Source organism: Tinamus guttatus, unplaced genomic scaffold, assembly GCF_059628265.1.
Source record: "Tinamus guttatus ecotype Peru unplaced genomic scaffold, ASM5962826v1 Tinamus_guttatus_pri_ptg000208l, whole genome shotgun sequence".
Lineage (NCBI taxonomy): Eukaryota > Metazoa > Chordata > Aves > Tinamiformes > Tinamidae > Tinamus > Tinamus guttatus.
The window spans coordinates 1,808,093-1,833,069 of NW_028288742.1; the positions used below are offsets into that span (position 1 = coordinate 1,808,093).

Consider the following 24,977-nt stretch of genomic DNA (forward strand, 5'->3'; position numbering starts at 1 on the left):
CCGCCGCTCGCAGGGAGCCGCGCGGCCCCGGCGCGGTGCACGCTGGGGCGTGTAGTCCCTGGCGGCCGCACCTGTGGGGGGCGGTTGCCTCGGGGCGGCCGTTGGAGGCCGGGGCGGCTGAGGGGCCGGACGGGGCCATGGGGCTACCCTGGCGCTGGGCGCTGCTGCTCCTGCTGTGGCTGGAGGGAGGCGGCGGCTTGTGGAGGTGGAAGGAGGAAGCCAGGGCGAAGGGAGGCGGGGGGTGCTGGGCTCGGCCTTGGGAGCTGGCGGCCCCAGGGCCTTTTCCTTCCCCCCGCCTCCTCGGTTTCTCCTTTTTCCCCCTTGTTCCTGTCCTCTGCAGGCCACATCCCAAGGCCTGGGCTGCAGGGGTACCTGGGCAGCAGCCCTGGCCGTGCCAGCAACGGCATTGGGTGCCTCCTGCCTTGCTTAGTCCATTTAGCCGTGACCCGTGACCAGACCTGCCAACGCACACACATATAAACATATATGCCTATTTATATATATGCATGTTTTATTTGTGCATATGGCTAGCGCGTCTGGCTTCATGATGAGGGTGAAAGTCAATGTTTGTGGAGCCAGGGGGCTAAATAGGAGAGACTGCTTTCTCCAGAGACAATACAACATTGTCCCCAGCTTATTCATGAGGGGAAGGAAAGAAAGAAAGAAAAAAAAGCAAACAACAATGACAACAAAAACATAGCAGAGAAATGCATGCATTTGGGAGGTTCGGAAGTGGAACTGAGGTCTCACTGGCTGTTCCTTTAGCTTCTTGCCTCTCCCTTCACAGAATCGACACGCCTAGGGGATTTTTTTTTTTTTTTTAGATTAAGTCATCTATTTAAATGACAAATCTGAACGATATAATTGTTGCTAAGACAAGGTTCATAAACCTTGAATCACACAGCAGTCACTGATGCTCAACAGGGATCTGGCAGATTAGGAAGTTTTTAGTTTTTGATTTTTTAGTTGCATGTTGGCACCTTCAGGTTTGCTCTTATCAGGAATTTGAGGATCTATAAGAGCTGTGGGAGAAAAGTTTGACTGTGTCTTGTAAAGCTAGAGATATATAACAGAATATAAAATATTAAGTCAACAGAGAAATATTTTTTTAATGAATAACTGAAACTGTCTTCCTGAAGTTTAGTGCGAAGAAGTGCTGTGGTTAATACAAACTGTTGAGCAATTACGCACAACCTGTGAGGCAACAGTGAATATGCATTCTGAAGAGGAGGCAGTCCATTAGATACCCAGTGTAGCCCGTAGTGTTAATATATTTGGGTGCTTGTGCTAAAGAAGACAGCCACAGTTTCCTTATTACCTGGGCAGGCCTTGTGGGAAGTCTCCAAAATAGAGAGAGAGAGCTTCTGAAGCACATTTCTCCATATTTACTGACACAGGGGCAAGCTTTATTTTACTAAACTTAGTATAGTAAAGTTGCCTGGAAATGTGAAATTTAGGCCTTACAAGATTCCATGTTTCCTCACATAATAGCCTTGATTTATTTCTTAGAATATGGTTTCGTAGTATGGCTGAGTTAGCACCTCAGTATTGCCAACAAAAGATTCCTTCCTACTGCTACTGCAAGCTGCAGGATTTGCTTCCTCCCTTGCAAAAGGCAGTTGCAGTTACCTGACTGCAAGATAAATGAAATAAATTTGCCGATCTTACAAAGAAAAGAAACATACTATTTTTGCATAGTTATTTTTGCTATTTTAGTGAATTCATTTACCCTGTGACCAGGTGGTTCCACTAAGTAGCTAAAGATACGTGCTGCAAGCATGCAGCTCAGCGCAGTAGGAGGTAGAATTTGGAAGGCAAGAGCAGGATCTTTGTTTTGTAGTTGCGATTTTGTTCCTCCTGTGCCGGGAAACTGTTCTTTAGCTTAAAAGTGATTGTGCAGACCTCTTCTGAAACACAGTTTCATTTGACTGTTACTTTCTTTGGGTCCTGTCATGTGCTGCTGCATTCTCTGCACTCTTAAACAGTCTACAACACTTACACTTAAAGTTTAGCTGCATAGCTTGGCTTATTCACTGTTAGTGAAATCAAAGAATGTTTTCACTACTTGGTATACAGATATGATGTATATTATAATATATATGAGTATATTGTGTATATAATACATATAGATGTGGGTATTATAATACATATATGTTTACATATATGTATGTATATTTTAAATTCAAAATAACTGAAAGTTATTTGAAGTTAACTTGTTTGATCTTAAGTTTCACACAGCTAGTCCCTTGCATCTCAAAATAAAAGTGAGATTATTATAGCCTGTCAGGCCTATATTCTAGCTATGTGATGTTAGTTAAATGCTGTTTTTCAAAGAGATTTCAGACATGCAGTTTCATTGTTCTGCTATTTAGATTTGGAATAGAAGAGTTCTGGAATTTATGTTTCACTATGTTTACTTGGTAGGTACACAACTACTGAAGAAAACTACAAACTCTTCACTTCCAGAACAACTGTAAGTATTTAATGGAGATCATGCTAGTTAAAACTAGTTAATGCTGCTAGGATTGGAATTTTTTTTCGTATATGGTGTTCTGGGTCTTTTCTTCCCCCTTCTTTCCTTTTCTTTGTAAATTAATGACATGGTAGCTTTCATTTTCATACTTTAAAAGATACAAAATGATCTTTATTGATATGGTTCACTAATTACATATACAGTATAGTTATAAAAATGTTAGCTCTTGACCAAGGTAAAAAAGCAATTGGTATCTAATGCTCAGTGTGGTATCTCATGCTCAGTGTCAAAAACATAAGACATTAGAATAAGACTGCTGAAATGCCCAGTTGCACTTTTTTTTTTTTTTTTTTTTTTTTGTAAGCTAGAGAACCAGCAAGTTCATGTAGTCTTACAGTAGTGGGTTCTTTTTGCTCCAACTTGTAGGGAAGCAATTCACTTTTTTGCTCTTCATGTTTTTGCTGGGTGTGCATGTTGAGTCTGTCCCCTGAGCTATCAGGAACTGACAAGAGTCTATGTTCAAGGAATGAACAAATATGTCTACCATTTTTGGCATTAGCAAGCTGATAGATGGAATTGGCTTTGCAAAGCTAAGCCCTTAGCAGGAGTGTAAAATGATAAAGTTTAGACTGTATTGTCTTCTGAATTGTTCTCTGTTACTGATAGGAGGTGAATAACAGAAGCAATTATATTTATCACATATTTGACTTGAATTTGGGTACATTCAGGCTTTTCTGCCTCCCAGTAAATTGCAAGAGACTCAGACAGGAGCTTTTAATAGACAACAGAAGCAGTGTGACATAATTCTCGCATTTCGATCAAGTGAGCTGAGGAGATATGTAAAATTGTTACATCTGTGTGTTTCCAATTACTCTGCTGAAAGAGTCCACATATTATGATTATATATTTTTAAAAACGAGACACATAAACTGGTCTACATTGTTTAGGACAGGTTTTTCTTTTTGTAGGAACCTCAGTAGTTTAGAAAATCAAGCATAAGCATGAAAGAACGAAAAATGTTCTAACAAAGGCAAGAATGTCAACTGGACTACTAACTAATGCCCAGCATGGCTGGCTGGACATGCAGTGTTAATTAATCCTCCTTACAAGAATATTTCTTACTGAAAGTTAAGGGCAACTTTTAATACTTCTCTGGGACTATTTTCCTATTGCGAGTAACTTCTGAATTCCCTTCAGAAGAAGTACTAATTGAAGAAAAAAACAGCTCTTGACAATTAAAATGTCAGGACAAATAGTCCAAGGAACAGGTTCTCTATTAACAATGATTCTGTCTATGAAAATGATATATCCATATATTTTACACTATGCAAGCCTTATCTACTTTTAAAAAAGTGATTGCAAAAATGTGGTTTGTGAAATCATAGTTAGCTAGTCTGAAGTACCCTACAGATCTGCATCGAAAATGAAAATGTTGAAATTATTGAGTATTTTGATGAAAATAATGTGAGAAAGAAGTGAACTAATTTTACTTCTTGATGATTTACAGCATTTATAAGCATTTTCCTGCTTTAAACTTGATGCTAAGATGTTTAGTAGTTCGTAAGAAACTTCAGGTGTGGACAATGGTCCATGATACAAAAACATTTAAGAATCACTGTGCTGGACAAGGCTGGAGTCTTTAGCAATTCATACTCTGTCTGCAGGTTACCCTGGAGGAAGGGAGCTCTTATAAGGAATCATGGAGAAGCTTTCAGAGCTCCTGAACCTTCAGAGTACAGAGAGGTTTCATTAGATCTAGTCTGTCTCTCAGAGAATGCAAAAGACAGTGTTCCTTCAATTATAAACAAAAATACAATATGCAAGAAGATGCTTTTAAAAAAAATCTGTGATAAGTCTGAGGAAAAGAAGTGCATTACAGAATGCAATATGTTTTATATCTTTGAGTGTTACGGTGCAAAAGAAGTGATTTTCCCTTAAAATTGTATTTACAGTGCATCAGTGCTCGTTCGAGTGCTATCACAAGAGCAACTGATTGTCTGAGATGATGTTGCCATGATATTCTGCACGTTTGCAAGGCTTTATTTGTATGTCAGGTTCCTTGGGGAAGAGAGCATTTCTAGTGTGTTTTGTTTAGTACACATTTATTTTGTTTTTTGTCAGTGTAGTACTTCGTCTTTTCACATGGTGGAAGAAATGAAGTTCCTGATGGGTTTCCAGAAAGATAGGTATTAGTTTGCATTCTAAGGAGTTGTTTGCTAAAGTCCAATGATGTCTCTTTAAACAAATTGTTCTTCGTTAAGCAGCATCATTTATATCGTCTGAAAAGCTTTTCTGCTAGTATTATAGGATACATATTTGAACATTGTGTTTAATGTATTTGATCTGCTTCCTGCAGTTATTACTGTTTTTAAGTTAGTTATTTCAGTTAAACTTTTCCTTAACTATTTCTGTTAGATTTAAATACATTCATATTTTTAAAATAATAATAATAAAAAGGATTAAGAATCCTATAATTTAAAAGTAATGCTTGTACATGTTGTCACAGTTGATACATTTGTACATACTAGCATGTGTTCTCAACTTTTTGGTTAGGTGTATTTAGAATACGAAGGAACTTCATTTATTGTGTGGGAATATCCTGACGTATGTTCTGCTAAAAATAAAAGGTAAGAGTTTCCCAAATGAAAAACATCAAAAGTAAGATTTTGAATTCAGTGAGTGTGTAATTAAGATAATACACAACACTATGTAAGTTCAAGTAAGATAGTAGCTGTCAGGACTTGAGATACACCAGGAAAATAAATATTGTCTTTTGTTCTTTGAAAAGTTGGAAAGCCAAAACTGAAGCAGTCGGAAATTAGATTTTTAAATTATGATTTACAAAGATGATTCAGCTATATAATACTACTAAAGAAAAAAGAGTAAAGAGAGAGTGACAGAACACGGGATCAGGCTACCTGTAGAGGAGGTAGAGTCTGCTGCTTTAAAGCTCTTCAAAACCCACCTGGATGCCACTCTATGTTGCAACATGTTGCTGCTTGAGCAGGGGGGTTGGACTAGATGATCTCTAGAGGTCCCTTCCAACCTCAACCATTCTGTGACATGATGTGATGTGACGTGAGTTCCTCAAATTTGCGGAAATTCTTCCCTAAAAGAACGACAAATGAATTAATGAGTTTTCTGACGATTTTTCTGTATGTATTATTTCAAATATAAATATTTATTCATCTCAAATTTCCTGCTTAACTTTTTTTATATGTCACAAATTCACTTTAATTACAGTGTTTCTTCTAAATTTCATTGCTTACTGTGGTCCAGACAGCAGCTTGCCCTCAAAGGTGTGTGTAAATGAATTCGTGTTTCTGAGGCTTACAATGTGTAAAGTGTGTACAAAGAGTGCCTTTGACAGAATCTGCAATTAAAAGTCTAATAGTATGTGTGAGTGATAGAAATTATGGATGACAAATGTTTTTGCAAGTTTTTATCTCTCTGGGCAGGGCAAATACAGAGATATGTAGGGGAAGCCCTCCCAAAAGAGTGAATGTATGGATCCTTTTTGTTGTTTTTGTTCATTAGAATAAGAAGACAAATATTGTACAGTATTTCACTGAGAAAGGCTGAAAACTGCTCTCTTTATTTTCCTAGGGCTGTTTTTATCAGAATATATCCTGGAATCAGTATAGGCTAGAGTAAAGATTTATGTGTTTGTTACATCTGTTTAAGCTATAACACCTGAGGCTTAATCAGTTAGGTCTTCCTTTCTTTTATCTGATGATTTGGGACAGAATGGAAGAAAAATATTCCAGTGATCAGGATGAAGTGTGAACTTAAAGAGAGGCAACCAGGATAAGCAGGCAGTCTGGAGTGATCACACACTTTAAAAACTTGGGGACTTCAAAACTTCCCTGGCAGCTGAATGTTATTAGGGAGCTTGTTTATACAGCTGTTGAAAGAGAGTAGTCTCCTAGTTCTCACTTTCCCTGAAATGTCCGTCTGATACGCTACAATAGCTGGGTTGTCTCACATATGTGCAAGGAGAAACAAGCCAAAAGCTTAATGAATATTTTATATGCTTCTTGTTTCAAGTTTCTCTCTCTCTCTCTTTTTTTTTTTTTTTCAATCTTTTAATTGGTCCAGTGTGCTTATAAATAATGCTCTGAAATGATAATCTTTCGGTCTTAGAGATGTAGATTGTCCATCAGCCTAGTACTGAACTGATAGATTGCATTCTCTGTTTATGTTTAATAGAAGTTTGGAGTCTTTTCTTGCACAGAGTCTTCAAAAGGATGCTAAGTTCTTAAATTTTCAAAATTTAGTCTAACTAGATCTCTCAGATGCCTTTGTCTGATGTTAATTAGTCTTAAAATTTTGTGTCACATATAATGTTTATTTTTAAAATAACTTTAGCTCACCAAAAACAACACTGAATTGTCCGACTCCTGGGACTTACAGAATTAAACCAAAAGTAACAATTGAGGTAAGCTGTGAACATAAATTGTGAGAAAATTAATCGTGGTCTGATCATTGATTGTTGAGCAGGTATCTGCCACAGTATCCATAGCCTGTTGCATAATGGAGCTCCAAAATTAAATATATTAATTACAAAATAGGCTATATCTTTATCTGTAAAGGTTGTGATGAAAAACTTTCAAATAAGAACGGAGTTGGACTAGTGTATTAATGATCGTTTCCTTGCAGGCTGAATCAATGAACTCTGGGGTTCCTGGTAGCTTCCATTTTCCATTGAAATGTTATATGTTTTATATAACCTGTCCCTTTAACATCCAGTCAGTCTGCAGACAGGTGCTTCCTGCTTCTTCTCTGATAATAAAAAGCAGCTGTTTCCCAGCTAGCTGCAAAAAGACACCTTTTTAAATAATAGTTTTTCTAACCACTATTGAGTATTCTAGTAAAAATTCTGTAGCATGAAAAAATTAGAAAAAAAATGTGATGATGTTGAATGATTTTTCTCAAATTAAATGGGAGGTGAGAAACCGTACTGCAGATGCTTTCATTTTCCTACTAAGTTCAGCAGAACTCTTGATTCTTAAATGCATTTGTAATAAAACTAGTGTTTCCTGTCTCTTATATTGTAATGGAAAAGTTATGTGGATAGTGCCACAATTACCTTTATGCTTACCACAAAATTCTTAGGATATGACTAGTTAATATTTTTCCAGTGTTTTTAAAGAGGGTATGTTGTAGAGAGGGTATGTCAGTATGCTGGGAGATTGAAACTGAAGGTGCTCGTGTAGAATCCTGGAGAGAAGAAAATAGATGGACAAAAATTGACATCTCTTTGTTGAATAAATGCCCAGAAAGAAGCATGGTATCTTTGTAAGGGATTAAGGAAGTTTGCAATATGCTATTTAATCTCTGTTCATCAGATAAGGCTGTTATAAAGAAGTGAATGATAGTGGAACTATGTCCCCTTATATACCTACATTTAAGGTGGCTCAGAAACGTAAATAGGTTGCACATATACAGTGCATAGTAGTGAGAAGTGATCTAATATACAGACATTTTTAAAAAATCATGCGAGAAATCTCTCTTACTTATATGCTTTCTGAGGTAGAATTGCTGCAAATTATCTCATGAACACCATAGCTGGTTTTTGACTAGTCATTTGTATCCTTTAACTCTTTCTTTTCCTTATGACCTTTTCCTAATACCAAACCTCTGTTCCTTCTCATGTGTTTCACCTCAGACTTTTCATCTAAATGATCCTAAGTCTTATCCATGTGTCTCCTCTTTCTTTATGTCCATTTCCCCCAATATCTCTTGAGCCATTTCAGAACAGATTCTGTTGCTCATATTTTGAACTACTAGATGAACAAGTAGTAGTAAATGCTGTGATGAATCTTAACCTGCGTATTGCATCGTAACCTACATATGCAATGATTAGCCAAGACTTCCCAGAGCTTGTGTCCAAGCATGTGTGTATGTCTGTTAATAGTCTCACTGTATTCAGTTAGACTAGTCATAAATCAAAATGTTTTTTTTTTCTGTAAGTAATAAAGCATTATATAAATGCATATATAGAAAATAGAAAAATATAAACCAGAAGTGTTAGGAGAACTATATTTATATTTATATATACTACTATATGTAGTAAAACATGTTTCTATCATCTAGACATTTGAGGATAAAGAACGGTATTTCCCTGCTTCTGACCATTCTAATTGTTTCATGTGGTATGTGACAATAGCTTCTGAACCAAACAGGTAATGCTTTTTCTTTGTGAACATTTTTGGTAATATATAATTGAATCACAATATTTTCTATTGGGGTAATATTGTTAATGGTCTGTCTGAAGAGATGAAAAACCTGTCAGTGTAGTAGTAATCAATTTTAGCTCATGTTAGGTGTTATATATAGATATATAAACTAGTGTTATGTGTGTCTTTGCCTGAAAATTGAAAATTTTACATTTTATTTGAGCTGCGATTAAAACTGTGTCTACACTATAATTTCCAATCCTCATCTGCAGTTTCTTTTTCCTCTTAAACTGCTGGGTAAATTCTTGGCCTCTTTTTGAAGGCAACGGATTTTTCTATCATTGATTTTGTTGGAACTAAGCTTCTGTCTGAGAGGTTGAATGTGGTTCGATTTCCTGCAGTCCTAATACTAGTGTTTTTCTGGCATCCAAGACACAGCAGTTGCCCTGCCTCTGCCTCTCAAGTCACCTTAGGAATTTGCCTGTTCCAGCTGCAGCAAGAGTGCAACAGACTCGGGCCCTAATGCTGATACAAGCAGCTCTTTGCCCCTGGTCATGCAGTTACAGAGGGACCTGTCCCTCATCAGTGTTGGTCAGAGGGGATGTTGCCCTGTTATAGGGTGCAATATAGTCTCCTTAGTGAGGTTTGGTACAGCAAGTATCCTTTCTTGCAATCTGATTTTATTGTAATCTGATAATTTCAAATAAGCTGAAACTTAACAGAAGAACATATTTCTTTAAGGAATCCATATTTTTACAACACAGAAAAGCTACATTTAAAAAAAAACGGGACATGCATAAAGTATGTTTTAAACAACAATCTTCAGCAAATATGGATGTCTCCTTTTATCTATTGAGATATTTATGCAATGGAACAGTCAAAGCAATATTAAGCACATTATATTACAACCTGTTCTATACACTATATATATAGTCATAAAACAAGATTAATTTAAATTGTGTAAAATAATTTTAGTACATAAAAACATTTTAATGATAATTTAAAGTAAATTGTAATTTATTTTCTTTATGTAGAATAGATCCGCTCTTAGGAAATGGAAGCCAGGTAAATTTAAGTTTGACTGTATCATTTCACTGTATATTTTAATCTAGGCATCCTCCAAATCTTTTCTCACTTTAATGAAATACAATTTTGGCATGAATTCAGGCTGATTAAGGGGAGACTTTGGCCAGCCTCTTACTACTGATGTCTTTGAATTTGTGTATTTGCTTGAGATTCTTTAAATGTGTTTTGTATAATGAATTCAATGAAATATTCCACTGGTAAACTACTATGACCTATAATCTTGTTTATAAAGCCTGTTATTTCACAACACCTGCAAAATTTAATATAAACAGGTTGTAATGTAGATGATTTCCTACCTCATCCTCTTTTTGTTGGACTGTGAGAGAGACTGTGATCATATGGGAAAATAAGGAAACTTTAAAGAAAGGGTCATTATTTCCAAATTGAAGTCAGGGAGCTACTGCCTATATAGTGTGTAGCCTACTGAAAGTACAACCTGGCTGAATTCCACAGCTGTGGAAGCGAGCTTATATTCTCTCTGTGGAAGTTCTGCTTAGCTACCTTGGAGAGATCAGCTGTAAGATTACTTAGTTTGCCCTGTTTTTAGGACAGCATGCAAGATTTAGCATTTTGCTTTGAGTAGATGAGTAAGAAACCGCGTGATATGAACTTTCAGCACGCGAGCTGCTTTGTGATACGCCAGACTGTAGCACCTTGTGGTAAATGTGGTGAACGTGCTCACAGAATGATGATTCTCTTTGCGTGTGCCATGAGATGGAAATGCCATGTATTTGCATTTCCTAACTGAAAGAAGATTATAGACAGCTGTTTGGCAGTAATGGAAGCATACCTGATGCACATTTTACTAAAAGCTTTATAACACTCCCTGAACAAGAAACAAGATCTGGTTGTGTTTTTTTAACAGGGGATAATCTCTCTATATCCTTCATCCTGTGCTATGGCAGCACTGGCTGTATATAACTGCATTGCCCGTGTGGATGGAGAGGCACTGAAGAAAGGAAGGCTTCTCAGGGAAGAGAGAAGGCATTAGAGGGGAAAGAAAACTTTTGCATGAACTTTTACTCATTTCCTCTTTATTTCTGAGAAAGGAGGTGCTGCTTCCCTCAAATTTTTGTTGCCTGTTGTTAACAACAGGAAGCAAAGCTTAAAAGATTAGCTTACAGCGTAGGCGTTGCCTAGTTTAACACAATTATTACGTTATCTTATGTGTTGTCAAGAAGAACTGTTATCATGGTTACAGAATATTAATATTTGTTAGTAAAATATTAGCTTGCGTCTCTCTCTCCTTTTTTTTCCCCTTTTTTTGAATTTTTTTTTACTTGTTAGGAGTTAATTTTATGGGTATATGATCCCGAAACTGCAGATGCTTCTGAACTGAACCGCACAGCAATTAGACCTTCACAAGTAAGTTGAAATGATGCCACTTAAGAAAAACAAGTTAAAATGCACGTCTCATGAAAATTTGCCAGCCAAAAGTAGAAATGTCTTATTGAAATGTACTGCTTGTACATGTCCTTACTTATTTCACTGTATTGAGGAAAATAAATTTGCAGAATTTTCTCCCCTGTTAATACTGCAGCAGTAATGCAGGTATAAAGAGTGAGGTGAAATCTATTGTCTGATTCGTAGATATAGAATGATTAGCAGGCTGGAGTAATTTAGTCAAATTTTAGTCTTTGCAAAAGTTATATTCAAAATTAGTAACTGGTAATAATATGCAAAAATCGACCACAAATCTTTTTTATAAATTTCCTCGGGCATCTGCAAAGCAAACTATTAGAAGAAAAATGTGGAAGTCCTGATATATGGGGCTGTATAAACAAGGATGATAAAGCATTGATTTAACTAAGACTTAAAAAAATTAACAACCCACTGTACAAACTCCTCTGTACAGCTAGAATTTGGGAATGAAGGTGGACCATTCATGGAATTATAGATTAGTTGTAGGGATTAATGTGCACAATGAATTTTGTCAGGAGTGAGTTTCTGATCTGGATGAGTGACAAAGAATTTTCTTTGGTATGGTGCCTGACATAAGGTATGCATGCATGGCACCACTATTTATTATGGCAATTACTTTCTATTCTGTCATTATTGTATCTTTTTTCCCATTTTTTTAATAATTGACATGGTTAAGAAGAAAAGAAAAAAGTAGCAATATTAACTGCATTACTAGGGCATTTTTATTAGCTTACTAGATGTCAGGCAAGTGTTTCTGCTTTCTGTCTGTCGGTATGGAAAGAATGCAAGGAAAATTGAAATTGGCTCTGAATGCAGTATATTCTAAAATAAATAGATTGCATAAAGATGATTCTAATGGTATGTCATTGCTTGAAAACACACTTTGTAATATTAAATTTCTTCCTAATGTCAGAAATCTGACACAAATTTAATCTCAGAAAGAGTTTCTCAGTAATAACTGAATCTATTTTAGATCTGTTAGTCATTGATCCAATGCCAGAATCAGAAATGACCAGAGAGCAACCAGTTGAGTGAAAAATATGTGATAAATAATAACTTGTATTTTATTTAAACAGAGTTCTCAGAAACTCAGCAAGCTGTTCTGGAATTTGGGACAGGAACCTGTTGTTCATACCCATTTGAGAAAGAACGAATACTATTCTCGGCAGCATCCAAATTTAGGGTATAGTAACTTATTTATTTCAACGTAATTCTATTTAAAATTATGTTACAGTCATGACTATACAGACAATTATTGGTAAGTAGATGTAGAAATAGCACTTAATAAAATAGATGATTTTTTATGTCTGTAATTTTAATTTTTTAATTACAGTGTAGTGAGCAATATTTGAAAGATATTAGGAAACCTATTAATTTAGCTATAAGTAAGGGTTATATAACACAGACACAGAGACAACTTAAGAAAGAAGGACGTAGTGCATAAAGATCTTCAAGGTTACTTTCTAATAATTTTGTAGCACAGAAGGGGTAGAATAATTGCAGAAAGACAGATGCTTCCAAGTCTTCAAATTGGTAGAATCATTTCTGTGTATTTCAAGCACGCTAGGGAAAAGCTGGGCCTCTACAAGATGTAGTCTTTTCTATTTGTATGGTTGCACAGCACTTCTGTTGGTTGATAACAAATCAGAAACAACTGCCAAATTTAAGGCAACTTTTAAATAAACTTGTGCTTAGCAAGCACAAGGAGACCAATATGTCCTTTTAGAGCTTGTGCATGAGATCAAATGCCTCAAAATTATTTTTGAAAGTTCTCTTGGTGTCTTCATATGGCTGACTGTATGAGGGAGACCACCTGAAAAGGGTCTCCTTTTTCGGCATCAGAATAACTTGTTCTTCAGTAATAATTTGTGCCTTTGTTGGGGGGGGGCAGTTGTTATTTAGTTGGTTGTTCTTTATTTCTTCCTCCTAGAGGAAAGAGCTTGTCATCTGCTAGACAGGTTTTATCTGCCATTTGTTCCTTTCATCATAGTACTTAAAACTAAGTAACTGCTCTTGGGAAGACTGACTTTGTTATTTTATAAAGCTAAATCTCTGTGAGTGTTTTTTTAGCCATGGAATAAGGACTCAAGACTTCAAGTCTTGCTTGTTAAGTTGTAAGCACCAGCTCAAAGCTTAACATACCCCTGTTCAGGCACGATACTTCTGGAAGTTAAAAACCTGTGTAAGGTATTGACAAGCACATCACCCTCATTTAGAAAAAAAGTCTTGGCCATTTACACTTCACATACTCTTCATCAGCCTTCTCTAGACTTCTAAGTGGAGTTGTGATTTTTTTTCCTGTTATGCAATGATATTCCATGCTTAATTTCAAAAAGGAAGTAAGATCACTCAGGTGAACTATCAGATTCAGTTAAACTGTTTCCAGGATCTCTGCCAGCTTGCTCAGGATTGAGTTCATTCATTGTGTGAAACACCACATACTAGAAGTTTTTTCTCACCTTGTTGGTGAAGGGTTTGTCCTTTTCTGTCAGCCTTCCAGGAATGATTAGCTAAAAGTGTAGCCCTGAGTGGTAGTGGAGCAATGGCAGTGGAACTATGGTTCTAAATCTATGTGATAAAAATTATATCCAATGTATTAATCTTTCTTTTAATGCTTGCTTAATCTCAGTCATGCTCTGATTTGGAGGATTTGTGTTCTGTGAGAGAAATAGAAAAGCAAGGAAGTATGAGGAGAAAGAGTAGGAAACCTCAGTGCCTCCTTTTACTACAGCTTTCCCCCCTGACTGACATTCATAGGCCCTTTTCTTAAGAACATGGTACAGGATTTCAAAGCATGAATGAATTTCTTTTCATGAACAGCTATGTTCATTTTCTAAACAATAAAGGCATTATGTTAAGTTTTTGGTGGTCTGGAAAGTCACAAAAGGCAGTTATATATAAGGCAATTATAGGCACACAAACCTGACACTTGAAGAACTTCTTGGGACAATGCCATCCTATTTCAGTTCCTATAGTGCTGGAGCCCATAGAGAAATACTTATGCACTGATTTTTCTAGTATTTTGGGACAACAGGGACAACAAGCATTAGTTCTGATATAAGGACTCTCGCATTGTCTGTTTTTGTACTCTTATCACTGCTTACTACATTTTATGGCAATACTTCATCTTCTTTCTAAGAATATTTGCTACACACAGTGCTTTGCAATGAAAGAGATAACACAACAAGCCAGTGGGGCATAAATTCATAATTCTTATTTGATTGTGAGTTGATCAGAAAATAGTTTTAATGGTTAAATAAGTGATGTGCATATGAGGAGGTATATATATATATAGCAAACAAATTTGTCACAGATTTTGTATCTCTAAGAATAAAATTTTATGCTGCATAAGCATTTTGTGAAGCTAATTCAAATACAGGAGAGCTAAATTTTGGCACAGAGATACTGAGAATGAGGTTTATGTTTTATGAGTTTTTACTGTGTATGTTTCTTGCAACATATTTATCATCTGTCTTTTCAATACCTACCCTTCATACATTTTCTGAATACCCCATTAAAACAAGTTACACTGCTATTTTGTGACTTTTCTTTCTTTTCTAAGTTCACTCGTAGTCTGTAATTAATGCTATTTGTGCTTTTGCAAGAAACGATTATGACTTTTAACATGAGCAATAGCTGCTTTGGTTTGTGCTCCATCAGTTGTGTGTTTCTCCTTGATCGCTAGATGGCAACATAGCAACACCTCTTATCAAAAGTTGCTGGAATCAGAGTAGCTTTTTCTCTCACATTTTTTCCAGAAAGCTAGAATAATCGTCCTCTTCCCCAAGAAAAGAGAATATATACATTCTGGCAGGGTCAGTAAACCAGTCATGTGAGTGCTGGCACAACGTGTTTTTTTTTTTTTTTTTAATCTCATTAGCCATCATCTCTTTTTTCTTTAAATAGAGAAGAAAGCCTATTGATTAATTTGAATTTTCTCATACGTACACCTGGCTGTTTTGTCATCATCTTCAGAGTGGACTTGCCTTTGGTACCTCATCGGTACCTAATCCTTTGTATTTCATCAGCTAGTTTTTTTATGCCATCTGAAATTAGGGAATTAACTTTGGAATGCTGTGCAGTTACTATTAATTGAAAAATAACAAAAATCACGTCTTGATTAGTTTGCATTATCCACTACTTCCTGGCAATGTCAGTCACTGTGGAGGATTTTGGAAGAACCCTCTGAATTTCAAATTCATTCTAGACCTCATATACTGGACCTACTAGAAATATGTTCATGTAATTGTTTATCCTAATAAAGAGGCAACAGTCCAGAGGCAAGTAGACTATATACTCATCACTGGGAGAACCATTCAGATTGTTGGTCTCTCTGTGGAATCTATTTATTAACAAATTAATAGAACTCATTGTGATTCCATGGAATACACTGACCATGGAAAAGTGAAGCATGTAAGTGTAAGGATATAGATTTTTTTTTATCTGATTCTGTAAACTAGTGTTTACCAGGGAGTCTGGTTAAATTTTCTGCTATCAGTGCATGAACTTCTGCATCAGGGTTGCTTGGTGTAACTGTCAGTGTGATGCATAAATTGACATGCACTCACTCTGCAGGAAATTAAGTTTTTTTCTGTTGAGATGATTTGTTCCATTTCCCATTAGAGAAAGGTAAAGGTGATGAGATGCAATTTATATTTGATATTAAAGCAGGTAATCTTCACAAAGGCTTAGAAATTCTCAGAATTCATGACTATTTCTCTTATCAGGTTTGCCAGTCTGTGATTTATAAAGAGCATAATTCTACAAATAGGTTATTTCTTTTAAGCCCTGTTTTGTCATACTGTTTATCAGCAAAACTCTTGCTGATAATCCGTGGCCCAGATCACCATCTGCAACCTCTATAGGCCTGGTGTTCTTGTTGATCAACTTTCTACACACTCTAAGTAGCTCAAAAGAGGTTGTGGGAAGGGTTCTCTCCATAATAGTGAATTTTGTATTATTCCATAGAGTTACAACATTATAACCATTCATTTGCAAGTCCAGATATTCTTGCTTTTCTCAGTCGTATCTTTCAGAAATGTACATTTTCCAGACAACACTGAGATACAGATGGCTCTTGTAAATTTAGAAGTTAAAATCAAAGTACTGGTAAATGGTCTTTTTCTCCTTGTTCATCTTTTCTGTTGTGGAATTAGAAGAAAGTTATGAAGTACTTTTGTACCACTGTAACTGGAAGAGAGAGCTTTCGTGGACATGCAGCCTCTGTCTATCCTGAGAATAACTCCATTCCCCAAATAGCTAATTCAGGACTTGAACTGAAGATGCAGTTCTTCTAAGCATGTGACCTAAATCTAATCACATGGCTACATTTGTTTCAGTGTCCTCAACTGTAAGGTTTCATCTTGAAAGTTTATCTATTACTTCTTCTATTTTCAGATTATGGACGGTCAATGTACCTGCAGAATCAGAAGATATCATAATAAATATACATGGGAAGGCAATAGCATTTCAGGAATGCTTTGTTCTAGATACTCCCTTTATAATTCCAAGGCCTAAACATTCATTTCCCAGCAAAGAAAATGATGCCTCACTCGGTTCCCCCAGAAATAGTGACATGTCTATTACATGGTCGGCATGTTTTCCGACAACAGCCGTTTTATTAACAGACTTTGGAACTTTCTATACGAGTGATGGATTCAGAACTTATGAAGAAATCAAAGTTCCTTCAGATGTTTTGACCCAAGGCCTAAACAACAGTGTAACTGATGTGGCTCTAACAGATAATGGAATCTTATTTTTAATAAATGGAACTATTTATAAAAGAGAATCTAATCATTTTTTTAAACTTGGGGCAGAACATAAGCTTCCTGAAGCAAAAATAACCGGAATATGTTCAAGATACTGGTGTCCATTATTCTATCCAGTGCAGGTAAGTTATCTTCAGTTCTCTTTTAACATTTAAAATATAGCTGCTCTTCACTAAATATATTGATGAATCTATTTTAGATCTACTTTTCATTGATGTGTTGCTGGGTTTGTAATTAGAAATGACCAGACAGCAATAAGTTCACTTTCAGGACATTTCAAAATAGGATCTGGATACCGTGAGTGATTCCGCGTGAGCTTATTTAGCCATATGCAACCATTTCTGGGATCATGACTTAAATTTGTAAATTCATTCTGATGGACTCTGCTGATGACACTAGCTGAAGATATATCCCACAACATTTTGATTTCCTAATGTACATCTGTGATGTAAATTTTAAAGGAAGATAGCATTTACCTAATCACTGTGGTTTTATTTTGTTTTAACAGAATAGAAGTCAACTAAGTACTTTGGCAGCATGGACATCTAATGAGCTGTATCTTGCATATGATGAAACATTTCATAAAATGACAGATACAACAAACTTAGCAAAGACTTTATATTTTCCAAAAGACGCTGCTTTATCTATAGAGATAGTTAGCTATGACTCAATCCCATCTGAAATCACACTGTTGCTGATCTGCAAAGGTTGCACTTCCTCCAGACTCTTTCATCTGGCATTTTATAGTGAAGACAGACAATTATGGGGCTTAAGAGAGTTTTATTTACCTGTTTCTGAGAATTCTGTTACAAGAATGATGTATTTAAACTCAGCATTATCATGTGGTTTGCTGTGGAACAATGAAAGCATTTACTACACCTACAGAAACAACACAACTAATGGATATCTTGAAATATTTGGATCGAATCTGTCTCTTTCAGAAATGACTAATGGGAGCACTATTCACCAGATTATTCCTGGTTAAGTATATTTTATTTTAAGTACCTATTAATTAATTTTAATTAATTCAATGCTGAAGTAAATTACAAATTTTAAGAAGGGATTTCTGAGTCTGTCTTTTTGTAAATGATAGTAATAGAATAATAGTTATTAATTTCATTGGCCTATTAAGATTTAAAAATATTACTTTTAGATGAGACTCACATATCAAGCCAATTTTTGTTCTTCAGGTAATGTCACCTGAATTCAATATGATTCTACTAAGAAAACTCAACAACTTTTGCCCTTAGTCTTTGTTACAGTAGGATAGCTCTATCTCTGACTGCTTAGGAGGATGATTATTTTTGTCCTGTTCTGTTTGATTCAAAATCTAATGGTATGAAACCTATGCTTCTCTACATCAAAGAGATTATTTTGCAGCATTCTGACTTCTTAAGGCACTTCTTTCACATTATGATCACAGCATCACATTGATGCTGTTATTAAGGCATAGTCCTGTCATTTGTTATTCCAGCTCATCGAGTCTCTTTCCATGGTAGTGGTTCATCTTTAGTAGGCAACTGAAGAAGAATTCAACTACGCAGTTGCCATTCACTGTCATGCAGACAATGGTACTTGATTAGTTGAGTCACAAGGTGAGTGTACAAAATCTGATCTGAATCCATCTCTACAAAATTTAGAGTTCAGGGGATCAATACTGGACATTACCACCACCACTTCCTACAAAATTCTTCCTGAAACTTGGAAGATCTAATCCTAATGCTGTGAGTTACTGTTCCAATCAAAACCCTTCTGAGAATGCCATATCATTCAGGAAAGCACTTTCAGGCAAAAAAAAAAAAAAAAAAAAAAAAAAGCTACCCTCAAAAAACTTGGTAAATACTTACTGGCTTGCAAGATGAAGCCAGGCAACTCATGGCTCATACTCAAAATCCTGCTTCCTTATGAATCTAATGTGATATAGAAGATAGATCCTAACCATGTCATGCAGTGATGGTTTGAGAGCTGAGCTCCTCAATGCAAATATGGCAACAGCTGAAAAAACACTTAAAAAGAACAGGAAGAAGCTAGGCAAATTCTGGCAAAATTACCAGCCAACTGCAGCACAGTGCAGGTGACAGGCTAACAGCACTGGCAAGAAGACTTCTGAAGAGGATGTGCTAAATATTTCTGCTGAGATAATCTCATGTTGTCTAAAGACGACCCAAGTCTGCTGACAGTGCCCTGAGAGGAGGCCACATACTGAAACAATTCTTAGTGATCATTTTAAAAGAATGTGCCCAGATCTACAAGCATAAGTCAGGCTTACGGAGGCTCACAAAAGATGACACGTGAGTACCGTTTCCCTACTGGCTCAGGAAGGAGGAGCATGAGAGGGAACCCTATTAATGAAGCTTCTCACATTCTTTGTTGAAGAAGAGTTCCTGTCTTGTGGCCGCTGGAACTTGCCTCTGACTAGAGCAGTCTTCAGTACTAGAGCCAGAGAAGGTTAACTCAACTTGCTGCTCTGAGGTGCACTCAGACTCCAGTTAAGATCTTTCTGTCAAAGAGCCTCTTCTCCAGTATGATCTACATTTGCTGCACTTACCTTCACTTACACTTTCTACACTTAACACCATTAAGTTGGTAAACCGTTAAGTTGGTTGGTTTGGTAAACCATCTGGTTGAGTTTATGATGGTTTGGCTTGCTTATTCATCTCAATATGAAGGTGCCGTTTTTCTAGGTGGTCACCTTAGCCAAAAGGAAAAGGAAAAAATACCTAGGCGTTAATTGTTATTCCTCGTCCATGCGGAGTGCCCTTTGGAATTCATTCCAATTTCTAACATCAGACCTGAATTTCATTTGAGTTAGGAAATTATGCAGTCTGTACTCTTTTCCAACCTCTGTTGTTTCAGGACTAAATCGGACAGCAGGCATATCTTCACCTAAATAGGAGCAAATTATTTAGACAAGCTTCTTTTTCACTCTTAATGTTGTCAGAGGAGTCAAAAAACACATCAGCCTCCTTACAAAGTCTATTTATCTGAATCAAGCCCTTTTACAGGGCTGTTTAAGTGAAAGTGCCTTCAAAGATTAAGGTACGCTAATCAGAAATGAAGAACGTCTCTCCTAAACAAGGGCAAACAGCCCCCCTGGAGCTCCGTTTACAATGCAATTGTAAAAGCATCAGTGAATGATACCATGTTTCTTAGTGTATTCCTGGGATAGTTCTTTTTCTTAACATATGCTAACTCCATATCATCTCTAGGTACAAAGGGGATACTTCTTGTAGTCACCATTAGTATGGTTGTTTTGTTATTACTATCACTCGAAGAAAAGTCATGGGGATACTTACCACTAAGCAACTTCTTTGAGATATGTATGCCTGTTGCCTATTCATCTCCTGCTTCTTGATGAGGACTTCACTGAATTGTTTAGATCTAGAATTATGGGCTCACAGGGCCTACTGGACATATGGTGTGGTTTCTCCTTTACGTCCTTACAAGCAAGAGATGAGATATTCGTGAACACTGCTGAAATTGTATGGCTTTAGGTATTAACAGCACATGCATCTGTAGTGGCAATGTCCCTATGGGTAGTATATCTGAAAAATTCCAGTGCTAAATAACTTTCTATTTTATCAGAAACATTCTTGTATCTGAAAGCTGTGTAATTACCAAATGATCCTGCATTATTACACAAACTGTGCAGTATGGAAAGTATTTGTAGCAGTTGGTCATTTGACAAATTCAATCAAATGCTGAATCACTGTTTTATTAAAGACACTGGTATCTCCCTCATGTGAGATCATACGTGTGAACACTGCTAGAGTCACTAGATTGAAATCTGCACAAGCATTAAAAACAAATTACCTAGTTCAAGTAGTTTAAGTGCCTTCATTCTTCAAATGTGCTGCTTATACCTATGCCCATCTTCTGTCCCTGCAACATCAAAATTCCAAAGGAACAGATCTGGTGTTTTCTAGCTTGCTTCCTTTCTTGCTTCCTTGCTTTCTCTCTTTTTCCCTTTTCTTCTTTCCTTCATTCGTTCATTTGCTCATCAAGAGGACAAAAGGCATGTCTGCCAACCACTGGGGGTTGCTTGTCAAAAGATTTCTCACTAACTTGGGATGTGCATGAATGGAGTACATGTAGATATCACATGAGAAAGATGCCAGTTGTAAGGAAAAGGAGATCTAAATAAGCATAGTCATAATCTTTTGTATATTTGAATTACACAAAAGTGCATTCTTTCTGTTTTCCTTTTTACAGACTACCTTGGGAATATAGTGATAAAAATGCAAAACAACTATTTATTTTATACAAAAAATGAATTGAGAGGATTAGTTCGACTTCCTGAGTGGATAGATGAAACGGAAAAGATGGTCCTTTATCTGAATCCATCTGCTAGTGTATACATATTATTAATTGATGGTTCGAACATCTATCGCCAGACCTATCCTTTGGAACTTGAAATATTTAGTTCCACATTTAAATCTGAAATTTCTTGCTCAATTATAGCTTTTCTTCACAACATACATTTCAGTATTTACTATCTGGACATGGGAGATGAACTGACATTTTGGTCTCAGATAGTTTTTGAGGAAGATGTGGATATAAGTGCACATCTGGAAGTCTACAGGCCAGAGTTATTACTACTAAGAGGAAGCAGCAAATATGAAATTGCTGGTAAAGTCTCCACTAAAAATGAAGTAAGTTTTGCTTAAAAGTTTCTTTATGTCCAATTTAAGTTTCTTTCCACTACATTTTGTCATACATTTTCACATTTTGTGGTATTTGTGTGGTATTTGAGAGAGTCCTGTGTACATTGAAGGACTGGGGAAAGGCTTTTTTCCATATGCATTCACTACTATTAAGACTTGCACAGATCCAGGCAGATTAATTTTCTCTCAGTAGAACTATTATTTATATATATTTTCTGGATTAGAATTCAATAAGCGAAACCAGTACTTCTAAGTGTGAATTAAAATAGCACATTAACTACTTTTCATCATCCCAGATCTGCATTATAAATTTGAAAATCAGCTACAGAATTCTGCAACATAAAGAATGTAAATTTAATAAACATAGCAATTAGTCGCATAACCTTCTGTCCTAATTTAGGCATTTGAAGTGTGTGCTGGCATTTCTTCTTGTTCATCCGCCCCCTTCCATTCTACTACCACTGTTTCATGGGTGTCAACATTTGCATGTGTGATGATCTCTGGATACTGGAAGTATCTCTCTTGTGCTGTACCAACCTGCCAATTTAGATGTCTATACCAAAATCATACCATGTTGTGAAGCAGCTTCTATTTTGTGAAAGCTCAGATCTTTTCATCGCCTGCTACAGGCTGAGAGTTTTCCAGGCATCTCTGAATAAGGCTGAAATTAAGGCCTGGTATAAAAACAGTGAGCTAAGCAGGCTTGTTCTGGCAGGGCTGAAGACAGGACCTGGTCTCAAAGAGCTCAAAAATGCCAGAGGGTGGTGTAGAGGAAGAGAATCATATGAGAGGAGTCTGGAAGCAGAATCAGCTGTTGCTGCTTGCTCTCCACACGGCAAGTTCCGGAACCTCCTCCTAGATGCAGCATTGCTCTCCTTACTGATGAGGAGCAATGGGTAGAGTGTTTCCAGCTCTATCTCAATATCACGATGTACCTTTGTATGTTCCTTGAGACAGATTTATTTCCAATAATCCAATAATTTATTTCCAATAGTGCAGACTTGAGATGATAAAGTGTCTCAATACAAATATTGTGGCAGACACATAAAAATAAACTGCAGAAGTGGAATTAGACATTCTTGCAGATGCTTCAGATATCATGAACATACCCTTTATCTCAACAGAAGTATCCCTGTGGTTTAAAGATTTTTATTAATGAATTTTATTCTTTATTCTATCTCTTCTAGACATTTACATTTTATCATGACATTGACTATACTTTAGAATCCAATTATACAAAGGCATTGTAAGTATAATGAAATCTAAAAATAAGATAAAGTTGATAATGTAGTTTTGATAAGTATGAATTATAAATGTCATCCGGACTATAGAACTGCCCTGGAAGATATTACATAAATTAATAGTATAGTTGTTAATGGGAGAATAGTGCTTCTTGCCGTAATACTTCAAGAGGGCCATGCAGCTTTCTTGCATACAAGTGGACATGCGTCAAATTAGGAAAAGCAAATGAAAGTATTTATAAAATGTAAAATAGATAACCCATTTGCAAGGTTTTGTAAAGGTCCTACAAACCATGCACATTTTACATCATACTTAGGTTCATTCCAACATTTCTTTGTACTCTTAATGTTCCAGCTGAGAGCCTTTTCAGAATTCATACTTTCCTGGGTGAGCCCTCAGCTGTTGAACAGACCTACGTCCCCAAAGAACATCTTGAGACTTATCTTCACTTTTGTTCTGGATTTGCATACAGCTTTATTCAAATTTTCCCAACTCTAAAAGAGCTACTGATCCTCATTTAGTTCAGGAGACGATTCTACCAAACTATTAGCCACCTTGCTCAGAAATGCAGATGTCCCTTCGACAAGCAAGAGGTGGTTGTCTTTCATACACGAGTGCAAATTGATAGCCTACTGATGGCTAAAAGATATTTTTTTCTCGTGTAGTAAGCCTAATCACAGGTAGCCGTGTACAGCCCTACCAGACTCTCCACCTTATATTCCATAAAGATTTATAAAACAAGAGCCGCATACATGCACCAAAAGCTCTTTCTACAAAGATGTATTAAAGATTAGTGAGTGTGACACATTACTGACTGAAGACATTTTGATATTGATCTCTCTATGAAAAACCACAATAGAAAAACCAGCTGAGTATTTTGTTGTGGGACTGCCTGAATCAACAGTCTCTGTGTGACAGTTCTCTGATTCAGTACCACACTAGGCTGTCTTAAGCCGTTCATCTTACCTCAGCACAAACCAGAGTTTTGCGAAAGGTGAAAACAGATAGGATCTGGGTAATTCTGCTCACTCCCCTCCACCTTGTTCCAGAATATACTAATATATATACAGAATATACTGTTGTTAATCGGTGTGATAATAGGTCCAAATCTCCCACAGCGGAGGTCACCTCCCCCCAAACCTGACCCTCCTGCACTCCTCAACATGGTTTGTCTGGCAACACAGAAAAAAATAATAGTATTTCACCTGCTCACATTTTCAAAGCTGCCTGCGTTTTCTGTCTTCAATTTGATCTGTGTTTGCCTATGGATTAAAGACCCATTTCAGAGCAAGCATTAATCCACCCTTCCAAAGCAATATTTCAGTATTTCAAAAGTAGTTATGAAGCTGATATTAAAAAGTGTAGCCTGTCCATAGACAGGTGCTGTATTATTCATAAAGTAAACAAGAGACCTAATAACGTCTAATGTGGCCCTCAGAAATCAATAAGCATCAAAAAAAAAAAAAAAAAAAAAAAAACGCAGACTGCTAGGACTTATTCTCCCAAACTCTCAAACATTCACCTGTGAAACCACAGCAATTACCTATATTTGTACTGCCACGTGGTATTTAAATGATATGCTAATAAAATAAAAAGTAATAGTAAATAATAGTAACCAGTGTGCCTTGCCTCCAAATTAAATTGCCTTGATATTGTTGCAGTTCAATCTCTTGGTTTACTCTGAAATAAATTCCAACACAAATCCTTGTTTGCTGGGGGGTTTCTTTTGCAGGGAGTTAACCAGCGGTGTTATGTCAATTGAACTGCAGCCTAGTGTCTTTGAAGCATCATGTAAATTACACTGCAAGGTAGGCGCTGTAGCTTGATATCGTAATTTGGATGACATACAATACCACTGCTTCTCCGTTTCCTGAAAGGAAATCCTGGCCCGCTGGCAGCCACAGGTCGATGGCCAAGATTTCACTCCAGTTCACGTCATTCCAGTTAACTAATGTCTTGTAAAATTATATAAGGAGAGCTTAAGCAGAAAGGCAGAGAAGATGAAGTTTGCAGTATCGTATTAATGAGAAAGTCTCCAAAGTGAGTAAGAATGTGGGCAAGAAAGGAGTCATAGTAATAAACCATGATGCACAACTGTCTGTGGATGAGGTTCATCTCGGGAAGGTTTCCTGGAAAAATTAAA

General features: G+C 36.5%; 1 protein-coding gene across 1 annotated transcript in view; it reads left to right on the top strand.

Moving 5' to 3' along the window:
* Window positions 1-137: 137 nt before the first annotated feature.
* The window catches only part of CATSPERE (catsper channel auxiliary subunit epsilon), a 31,969-nt gene continuing 7,129 nt past the window's right edge, over window positions 138-24,977 (top strand). Inside the window, exons 1-12 of the mRNA XM_088524289.1 lie at window positions 138-205; window positions 2,425-2,473; window positions 5,027-5,100; window positions 6,842-6,911; window positions 8,570-8,658; window positions 9,687-9,717; window positions 11,026-11,103; window positions 12,237-12,343; window positions 16,558-17,050; window positions 17,437-17,908; window positions 21,141-21,580; window positions 22,780-22,838. Of these exons, the coding sequence (XP_088380415.1) occupies window positions 138-205; window positions 2,425-2,473; window positions 5,027-5,100; window positions 6,842-6,911; window positions 8,570-8,658; window positions 9,687-9,717; window positions 11,026-11,103; window positions 12,237-12,343; window positions 16,558-17,050; window positions 17,437-17,908; window positions 21,141-21,580; window positions 22,780-22,838 (2,030 nt within the window). The remainder of the gene's footprint in view (window positions 206-2,424; window positions 2,474-5,026; window positions 5,101-6,841; window positions 6,912-8,569; window positions 8,659-9,686; window positions 9,718-11,025; window positions 11,104-12,236; window positions 12,344-16,557; window positions 17,051-17,436; window positions 17,909-21,140; window positions 21,581-22,779; window positions 22,839-24,977) is intronic.